The 11,073-nt window shown below is 42.4% G+C and overlaps 1 protein-coding gene across 1 annotated transcript in view; it reads right to left on the bottom strand.

Moving 5' to 3' along the window:
- Positions 1-11,073, bottom strand: part of sntg1 (syntrophin, gamma 1) — a 38,506-nt gene that overhangs the window by 10,820 nt on the left and 16,613 nt on the right. Inside the window, exons 9-12 of the mRNA XM_031810064.1 lie at positions 10,912-11,014; positions 10,507-10,589; positions 10,006-10,136; positions 7,822-7,951 (exon numbers count right to left, since the gene is read on the bottom strand). Coding sequence (XP_031665924.1) covers positions 7,822-7,951; positions 10,006-10,136; positions 10,507-10,589; positions 10,912-11,014 — 447 coding nt within the window. The remainder of the gene's footprint in view (positions 1-7,821; positions 7,952-10,005; positions 10,137-10,506; positions 10,590-10,911; positions 11,015-11,073) is intronic.

Genomic DNA, 11,073 nt, shown 5'->3' with positions numbered 1-11,073 from the left:
CCATACAACTCTCCTTCCGTGGCCTCCAACTGCTCTTAAATGCAAGTAAAACTAAATGCATGCTCTTCAACCGATCTCTGCCCGCACCTGTCCGCCCGTCCAGCATCACTACTCTGGACGGTTCTGACTTAGAATATGTGGACAACTACAAATACCTAGGTGTCTGGCTAGACTGTAAACTCTCCTTCCAGACTCACATTAAACATCTCCAATCCTAAATTAAATCTGGAATCAGCTTCCTATTTCGCAAAAAAGCATCCTTCACTCATGCTGCCAAACATACCCTGGTAAAACTGACCATCCTACCGATCCTCGACTTCGGCGATATCATTTCCAAAATAGCCTCCAACACGCTACTCAACAAATTGGATGCAATCTATCACAGTGCCATCCGTTCATCACCAAAGCCCCATATACTATCCACGACTGCGACCTGTACGCTCTCGTTGGCTGGCCCTCGCTTCATACTCATCGCCAAACCCACTGGCTCCAGGTCATCTACAAGTCTCTGCTAGGTAAAGCCCCGCCTTATCTCAGCTCACTGGTCACCATAGCAGCACCCACCCGTAGCATGTGCTCCAGCAGGTATATCTCACTGGTCACCCCCAAAGCCAAATCTTCCGTTGGCTACATCTCCTTCCAGTTCTCTGTTGCCAATTTTTATTTTACCTTTATTTAACTAGGCAAGTCAGTTAAGAACAAATTCTTATTTTCAATGACGGCCTAGGAACAGTGGGTTAACTGCCTGTTCAGGGGCAGAACGACAGATTTGTACCTTGTCAGCTCGGGGGTTTGAACTTGCAACCTTCCGGTTACTAGTCCAACACTCTAACCACTAGGCTACCCTGCCAATGACTGGAACAAACTGAAAAAAATCTGTAAATAGCCCATCCAATCTACCCCATCCCCATACTATATATATTTATTTATCTTGCTCCTTTGCACCCCAGTATCTCTACTTGCACATTCATCTTCTGCACATTCTACCATTCCAGTGTTTAATTGCTATATTGTAATTACTTCGCCACCATGGCCTATTTATTGCCTTACCTCTCTTATCCTACATCATTTGCACATGCTGTATATAGATTTTTCTACTGTATTATTGATTGTATGTTTGTTTATTCCATGTGTAACTTTGTGTTGTTGTATGTGTCGAACTGCTTTGCTTTATCTTGGCCAGGTCGCAGTTGCATATGAGAACTTGTTCTCAACTAGCCTACCTGGTTAAATAAAGGTGAAATATATATATATTTTAAAACCTAAGTGTATGTAAACTTCTGACTTCAACTGTACATGATCAAATACAAATCTTAGAATAAACTATTAAAGACTACCAGACCCACTGGATTCTCCAATTACATTGAATGAACTACAAGAAAAATACAGGACAAAATACAAACCCTCCAACCCAAAAAGGCCTAGTGGGGTTGATGGTATCCTACATATACAGACCACAAATTCCAATTGGCTATACTTAAACTTTTTAACATCATTCTCAGCTCTGGCATCTTCCCCAATATTTGGAACCAAGGACTGATCACCCCAATCCACAAAAGGGGAGACAATTCGACCCCAATAACTACCGGGGAATATGCGTCAACAGCAACCTTGGGAAAATTCTCTGCATTATCATTAAAGGGGAATGGAAACACTTCAGGAACTAAATCGAAGCTACTAGATGTAGTCAATCCACTAATACTAAACATGTGCATTTAACTGACATCTCTATTTTTAGTATTTTCATCGTCAACAAGATTTATTTGAGCTATGGTCAGTGCCATTTTAAATTGCCATAGTAATGACTGACGCCAGTGTGTCACTGGCAGGAATCATCAAATTGTCTGTTGTATTGAGTTTTCAAGCAGAGAGTGAATCGAAGAGAGTGATGTTAGGTGCGGACAACGAAGATGGCAACAACAATTAGTAATTCAAATATGAACTGTATAGCGGCAGGCTGAATGAATTGGCTCAACAAAAAAAAGCTACCAATCGGCTGCCCGAGGACCCACAACTTTTGAAGAAGTGGCTCCATGTCCTAAAGATGAAGGACGTGCCAGCTCGAGCTAGCAGGATCTGCAGACAGCACTTCGTGGAGGTAGACTTCGCAATGAAGGGCACTTTCGATGCAACAACCGGGAGTTTCCGAATGGAAAATAGTCATAGGCCAACGTTGAAGCCCTTGCACCTCCATTTAGAATTTAGAGGGTTATGGTGTAGGGGTTACCGACCGACCATCATCAACATCGCTCACTTCGGAGTCAAGCAAAAGTAACGTAAACTCGTACATCGCCTTGGTCCGTACAATTGCCCTTATTTTAGCGCCCCAAAAACGTAATACTTCCAGATCAACTGTAATGTCAATACCATTGTAAAGCACAATTTCTTCCCTTTCCAACAAAATAAATGGCATGACCTAAACGCTGCCCGTTTCTGCATAATTCAAGCAGGCAATGAGCCCCGTCGGGTCTTTTTAAAAATGGCGGGTGGGGAAGCTAAACTAATGCGTGATAGTGAGAAGGAGAGATGTCGTGTGGGAAAATGTCTTTTTTCACTCGATCTGTCCAACTTATCACCTTATCTCCTCTAAAATGTAAATAAAACACTATAAAGAGTTTATATAGTGTGTCATTACATACCTATTTGAAGGTTTGTGTCAAATTTGAATCGGGTTTTTAGGGCGGTGCTAAAGTGATCTTAGAAGTAAACAGCGGCTTTGAGAATGATGATAGCATGCAATGATGACGAAAAAAATGACTAGGTATCCCCCCTTACCCTCGTCACTGTCCATTTCTTGTTTCTAAAGGATGAGAGAAGTGCTACACCTGGTGGAGAGAGATTATAATTCAGAAATAGTTGCTTTATGCGTGCTGTACGTTACGACATGACACGCCACGATGTAACGGAGGGTCCGTTTTTTTCAACTTTTCTCCAATACTATAGAGCCATTACCATGTCGATCAACGCATGAATAGAAACCTAGTTCACACCCCCGATTTTGAAGTCAACACAGTCGCTACAGTCCAATTAGTTTTCTTTGTAGCCCCGTTTGAATGTTGCGGTTGCGCACATTTGTACGGAATGGGGTGAGTTTACTTTAACTGAATGGGGAGGCGATGCGAGTCAATGCAATGGAGCCTGTGGTAACGTTAACCGGTCATGACTGTTGTTGACTAGGCTAGCGTTAGACACTGGACAACTTTGTTGCAACTCTAGTTGAAGGTAACTAGCTAATTGCGTCTGAAGTGTTTTGTGTAACACCCCCCAGCAAATAACATTAGCAAGCAACTCAACTGCAACTAAAATTGCAACATAGTTTCTCCGTGTACCCTTGTTATTAGGTAGTTACAGTAGCTAGCTTCCACCTCAGATAGTCAAGTACTATAATACATTTTGTTGACAGATTTGTTTTTGTAATGTTTTGTTATCTCCATCTCATTTAGCTAGACTGAAGACGACATAGCTAATGTTTGCTGAAATGTCCCCGGTACAGTGGAAAGAATTTACAAAATAACAGAGCAAACTAAAATGCTATTTGGCCCTAAACAGAGAGTACATACACAGTGGCAGAATACCTGACCACTGTGACTGACCCAAACTTAAGGAAATCCTATGTACAGACTCTGTGAGCATAGCCTTGCTATTGAGAAGGCAGACCTGGCTCTCAAGAGAAGAGGGGTTATGTGCACACTGCCCACAAAATGAGGTGGAAACTGAGCTGCACTTCCTAACCTCCTGCCAAATGTATGACCCTATTAGAGACACATATTTCCCTCAGATTACACAGACCCACAAAGACTTTGAAAACAAATCCAAGTTTGATAAACTCCCATATCTATTGGGTGAAATACCACAGTGTGCCATCACAGCAGCAAGATTTGTGACCTGTTGCCTCAAGAAAAGGGCAACCAGTGAAGAACAAACACCATTGTAAATATAACCTGTTTATTTATTTTTCCTTTTGTACTTTAACCATTTGCACATCATTACAACACAGTATATGGACATAATATGACATTTGAAATGTCTTTATTATTTTTGAACTTTTGTGAATGTAATGCTTACTGTTAATTTTTCACTTTTGTTTATTATCAATTTCACTTGCTTTGGCACTGTAAACATGTGTTTCCCATGCCAATTAAGAGCCTTAAATTGAAATGGAATTGAATTGAGAGACAGAAACAGCATTGAGGCTTCAAATGAAACATTCTGCAAGATTACAGGTATCAGCAGCTCGGAAAGGGTTTCAAATAGTATTTAAAATCTTTCCAATACTTTGAGTGTTTGCTCTAGCCTGCCTAGAGTGCCAGATAGGTGGGATTTAACGTTTTGGGACTAGTCTATTGACCCATGAAGCCAGGCAAGCTCAATCAAGCACAGATAACGCATTTGCAATGGTTTGGAATAGTATTTGAACCCAGGTATCAGCACCGCCAAATAACCACCACGCTATAAGTAGAACCCTCTCGCAGGAATAGAGAGAGAACCAAATTATACCAAATTGTAGCTATTACATTTACATTTTCACAGTGTCCCATTTTCAAAAGTGTACAATTTAACAGTGATCCAGTAGAGGGACCAATGTTTATTTTTTCAATGTTATGGAAAGATGCCTTTTATTACTGGACTATACATGAGCTGGGTTCTGGGTCAGAATACCACATACAGTTCATTCGGAAAGTATTCAAACCCCTTCCCCTTTTACACATTTTGTTACCTTACAGCCTTATTCTAAAATGGATAAAAATAAAAATAAATGTTTATTAGAAATTGTAGCTAATGTATATATATATATCAAAAATGAAATATCCCATTTACATTACAAGTATTCAGACCCTTCACTCAGGTACCTTGTTGATGCACCTTTGCCAGCAATTATACCCTCGAGTCTTCTTGGGTATGTTTCTACAAGCTTGGCACACCTGTATTTGGGAAGTTTCTTCTCTGCAGATCCTCTCAAGCTCTGTCAGGTTAGATGGGGAGCGTTGTTGCACAGCTATTTTCAGGTCTCTCCAGAGATTTTCGATCGGGTTCAAGTCCGGGCTCTGGCTGGGCCATTCAAGGGGATTCAGAGAATTATCCCGAAGCCACTCTTGCGTTGTCTTGGCTGTGTGCTTGGGGTCGTTGTCCTGTTGGAAGGTGAACCTTCCCCCCAGTCTGAGCTTTTTTTAAATGTGGCAAATTTGTTGAAAAAAACCCACACTGAAATACCTTATTTACATAATCATTCAGACCCTTTGTTATGAGCCTCAAAATTGAGCTCAGGTGCATCCTGTTTCCATTGATCATCATTGAGATGTTTCTACAACTTGATGAGAGTCCACCTGTGGTAAATTCAATTGATTAGACATGATTTGGAAAGTCCCAGAGTTGACAGTGCATGTCAGAGCAGAAACCAAGCCATGAGGTCAAAGAAATTGTCCTTAGAGCTCCAAGACAGGATTATGTTGAGGCACAGATCTGGGGAAGGGAACGAAAAAAATTCTGCAACATTGAAGGTCCCCAAGAACACTGTGGCCTCCATCATTCTTAAATGGAAGAATTTTGGAACCACTAAGACTCTTCCTAGAGCTGGCCGCCCGGCCAAACTGAGCAATCGGGGGAGAAGGGTCTTGGTCAGGGAGGTGAACAAGAACCTGATGGTCACTCTGACAGAGCACCAGAGTTCCTCTGTGGAGATGGGTGAACCTTCCAGAAGGACAACCATCTCTGCAGCACCCCACCAATCAGGCCTTTATGGTAGAGTGGTCAGACGGAAACCACTCTTCAATAAAAGGCACATTACAGCCTGCTTGGTGTTTCCCAAAAGGCACCTAAAAAAGTCTCAGAACATTAGAAAAAATATTATCTGGTCTGATAAAACCAAGATTGAACTTTTTGGCCTGAATGCCAAGCGTCACATCTGGAGGAAACATGGCACCATCCCTATGGTGAAGCATGGTGTGGGGATGTTTTTCATCTGCAGGGACCGGGAGATTAGTCAGGATTGATGGAAAGATGAACGGATCAAAGTATAGAGAGATCCTTGATGAAAACCTGCTCTAGAGCACGCAGGACCTCAGACCTGGCCGAAGGTTCACCTTCAAACAGGACAACGACCCTAAGCACACTGCCAAGAAAATGCAGAGCCAAGAAAATGCAGGAGTGGCTTCGGGACAAGTCTCTAAATAGCATTGAGCGGCCCAGTCAGAGCCCGGACTTGAACACGATCAAACATTTCTGGTGAGACCTGAAAATAGCTGTGCAGCGACGCTGCCCATCCAACCTGATGGATGGGCAGATATGAACGGATATGCACAGAAGATTGGGAGAAACTCCCCAAATACAGGTGTGCCAAGCTTATAGCGTCCTACCCAAGAAGACTCAAGGCTGTAATCGCTGCCAAAGGTGCATCAACAAAGTACTGAGTAAAGGGTCTGAATACTTATGGAAATGTGATATTTCAGTTTTTTTAATTTTTTTATTCTTGCTAAAATTTCTTGAAACCTGTTTTGGCTTTGGCATTATGGGGTACTGTGTGTAGATTGATGAACATTCATTTTTAGAATGAGGCTGTAACAGTAACAAAATGTGGAAAAAGTCAAGGGGACTGAATACTTTCCAAATGCACCGTAATCATATCTGGGTTACAACCTCTTTCATGCACTTTGGTACAGTAAGAGATGAGCGAGGTGGCGACAGCCAGAAAACCCTCTCATCCACACAGTACAGTATTGACAGTGACTCATCATTATTATGCTCAATGTGACCCCTCACTTATTCCACTCCACATTCGCCCCCTAGAGACGCTGGTCTCCCTCACACTGCCCTCAGGCTGCATTATAATTACATTTCTCAGAGGTTGCTAATACTAAGCTAGGTGTTGAGATGCTCTTTACTAGCTACATTCCTAACCCCTCTCTCAGCAGTGCTCCAACCACCCACCGAGTCCAGAATGAAGATTTATCTGAGTGGGACTTAGAGTTAGCGAGCGACAGCCAGGCTAGCTTTTAGCTCTACTTCCTGACATGGTCTTTGCCAGGTCCACTTAATCATTAAACACTAATGGCCAACCTGTTATGTATTTGGAAAAAATCAACTGTGCTGCTAAGAGATAGCAACACTAAAAAACAAAACGTATATTTGCTTTCTGTCTGGAGGATACAAATTGAGGATGGTCCATGCAGTATGATACAGAACTGCCTTCCCCTGTTTGTTGAGCACTATCCATCTGGAAGTAACACAAAGCACTAACGTGTTTAACACATCCAGACAGAGAAAGCTTTTTCAAAGACATGCAAACAGAGAAATGGAGCATAGTACACAGTCGCTATCTCCTGAGTTACTTTTCATTTGCTTACCACCTCTCGGGATGATTATTATTACATAATGCATTATTATGAATTATAGCTAATACAAGTGTATTGGTTAGCATGGGGGATGAAAGTGTATGTAGGGACTGCCTCCAAACACCAACACTGATATTGTGACTTACACCTCCAAGAATGTGGATGTTTCATGTCCCATAGCATGAAAAGACATTCATAAGTATATGACTTATATGATACATCTGACACATTTAATGATAGTTAGCTGTATGAAACCTTAATGAAAATTGACAGGATCATAAACTGTTATAGGTTAACTACTGTGTGTAGATACTCAATCACCTTAACAGCCATCCTCAATCCATATGAGTGTAGTAATACAGTGTTCTATTACATTTTTCATCAAAACCGAACCCGTGGCTGTTTAAGACTATGGAAAATCGACCTAAAATCGAATCTATCTTACTCATGTTTTTGCCTAAGAAGCACATCAATTTAGTTTGATTGTACTCACATTGTGCTTGGTGAGAGCTGATATATTGGCTGCTATTGCTTGGAGCCAATCTAGGCAATCTTCAGCAGTGGGGCACGTGATAACCCCACTGCAAACCCCATCCACAGCTATGACTTGAAATGCATGTTTCCTTTAGAAATCAGAATCAGACAAATAAACTTTTTAGTGGTGGTTGGCACCAATTCAGTATGATATTAACATCGATATCAATATGAACAAGGCATATCTCAAAAATGTTTTATCCTTAGTCAGGCAAACAGCTTGTCTGTCCATATATTAATCATAACCCATGCCGTCTCAATTTCTATTCAAGAGAAATAAGTAACAGCCAAGCAAGCTTTGCAGCAAACGGAGGAATCACTGTCTTATAGTGCCTTTGGAAAGGATTCAGACCCCTGTCTTATAGTGCCTTTGGAAAGTATTCAGACCCCTGTCTTATAGTGCCTTTGGAAAGGATTCAGACCCCTGTCTTATAGTGCCTTTGGAAAGGATTCAGACCCCTGTCTTATAGTGCCTTTGGAAAGTATTCAGACCCCTGTCTTATAGTGCCTTTGGAAAGTATTCAGACCCCTGTCTTATAGTGCCTTTGGAAAGTATTCAGACCCCTGTCTTATAGTGCCTTTGGAAAGTATTCAGACCCCTTGACTTTTTCCACATTTTGTTACGCGACAGCCTTATTCTAAAATTGATTAAATTAAACAATTTCATCAGCAACCTACAGACTATACCCCATTATGACAAAGCGAAAACAGGTTTTTCGACATTTGTGCACATTTATTAAAAACAAAAAACAGAAATACCTTATTTACATAAGTATTCAGACAATATGCTATGAGTCTCAAAATTGAGCTCAGGTGCATCCTGTTTCCATTGATCACCCTTGAGATGTTTCTACAACTTGATTTGAGTCCACCTGTAGTAAATTCAATAAATTGTACATGATTTGGAAAGGCACACGCCTGTCTATATAAGGTCTCACAGTTGACAGTACATGTCAGAGCAGAAACCAAGCCATGAGGTCAAAGGAATTGTCCAAAGAGCTCCGAGACTGGATTGTGTCGAGGCAAACATCTGGGGAACGGTACCAAAACACTTCTGCAGCATTGAAGGTACTCCATCATTCCATCATTCTTAAATGTAAAAAGTTTGGATCCCCCAAGACTGTTCCTATAGCTGGCTGCCTGGCCAAACTGAGCAATCAGGGGAGAACGGCCTTGGTCAAGTAGGTGACCCAGAACCCGATGGTCACTCTGACAGAGCTCCAGAGTTCCTCTGGGGAGATGGGAGAACCTTCCAGAAGGACAAACATCTCTGCAGCACTCCGTCAATCAGGCCTTTATGGTAGAGTGGCCAGACGGAAGCCACTCCTCAGTAAAAGGCACATGATAGCCCGCTTGGAGTTTGCCAAAAGGCACCTAAAGGACTCTCAAACCATGAGAAACAAGATTCTCTGGTCTGATGAAACCAAGATTGAACTCTTTGGCCTGAATGCCAAGCATCAAGTATGGGGGAAACCTGGCACCATCCCTACGGTGAAGCATGGTGGTGGCAGTATCACGCTGTGAGGATGTTTTTCAGCGGCAGGGACTGGGAGAATAGTCAGGATTGAGGCAAAGATTAACGGAGCAAAGTACAGAGAGATCCTTGATGAAAACCTGCTCCGGAGCGCTCAGGACCTCTGGCTGGGGCGAAGGTTCACCTTCCAACAGGAAAGCGACCGTAAGCACACAGCCACGACAACACAGGAGTGGCTTCGGGACTAGTCTCTGAATGTCCTTGAGTGGCCCAGCCAGAGCCCGGACTTGAACCAGATCGAACATCTCTGGAGAGACCTGAAAATAGCTGTGCAGCAAACCAAGTTTTGCCAAGTTGCTTTGTTATTATGTGGTATTGTGTGTAGATTTGAGTGGGGAAAAAATAAATGTGGAAAAAGTCAAGGGGTCTGAATACTTTCCGAAGGCACTGTAACTGCCAGTGGCTGACCTCTCCATTTGAATAGTCTCAAGGTATTTACAGGAGACAAGTCATCCTAACACCTTGCCCCCAAAGTCCCTCGCCAGCAGACCCCTCTCAAATAGACGAACCCACTGAACCTTCAGCAGTAGTGACAGAAAATGGCCCCTGGCTGTGTTTTGACAACAAACATTCCCCGGTCCCCCGGCTGCAGCCCAGCGCTGAGCTTACCTGCAGACGTCAGAGCCCGGGATGTGCTGTGACAGACGGGAGTGGAGGAGAGGAATAAGGCGCAGGTCCACCCATCTTTTCTCCCAGCGGAGCCCAGGGGACGTGGGCCAAGATGAGCAGGACAGTGAGTCCTAGAGGGGTTTATACACACAGAAAGAAGAGAACACCTCTTAGTTTAGTTCTTCATATAGTATCTCCCATCGTTTTTCTAATACGTCAATAGCCCAGGCTTGTTCATGATTCATACAGGTAGATGTAGATGCAGCAGAAGCTGTATATGTGCAAGCAATAGTTCAACTACTGAATACGTTGTTTTTTCCTCTGGCCCAGAGAAAGAGTTAGAGCACCCGGACTGTCACCGTCTGCCTGTGAATGCCACTGCGGAATAACAACAGCCTACTGGCATTGTTACAAGAGTTGCAGAGAGACAGATATGGCTGAGAGTTGTACAGAAAGGAGATCAGTCTCAAAATGGGGTGGGTTAAGAATGCTAAACTGTACCGTATTGTTAGGATGGTAGTTCAGGTGTAAGCCACTGTCGCACAGAGGGGAGGACGTTCCACTGCTCTGGTCACTTGGAACACCTGGGAGGAGAATGACATTCAAAAGTTATTTATTCAGTCATTTGGAAGTCATATCATATTTTCTTTAGAAAATCCAGAACTTTTATGTCTAGCTCTATTTCAGGTAAAAACTATATTCAAATCAACTTTTCTTTCCAGCTTTTTTTCAGAGATAATTATACCAGAGACAAATAATAGTCAATGCACGAATCATCATGTAATCCATGTGCAGATGGAGTTTTTTTCTCCAATCTTGTTTTATTTTCTCTCATCATATCCTTACTGAAAATAACCTACAATTTCAGCTCTTCTATTTCTTTGGCGGTTTCTAAGATGCACGTACATGTGCAGTCTTCACAGAGAGGCAGTTTCAGAAAGGCAGGCGTCTTCTTCAAGAAAGACACAGTCAGAGTGACTTCCTCTCCAGCATTTCGCAAAACCTGCACCTGTAAAGAAATATTTGGTGAATTTACAATACTGCCATAGGACTTCTAAGTCTGTTACT

The sequence above is a fragment of the Oncorhynchus kisutch genome, linkage group LG30 (genome assembly GCF_002021735.2).
Source record: "Oncorhynchus kisutch isolate 150728-3 linkage group LG30, Okis_V2, whole genome shotgun sequence".
NCBI classification, from domain to species: domain Eukaryota; kingdom Metazoa; phylum Chordata; class Actinopteri; order Salmoniformes; family Salmonidae; genus Oncorhynchus; species Oncorhynchus kisutch.
This window is presented reverse-complemented; position numbering and strand designations above follow the sequence as displayed.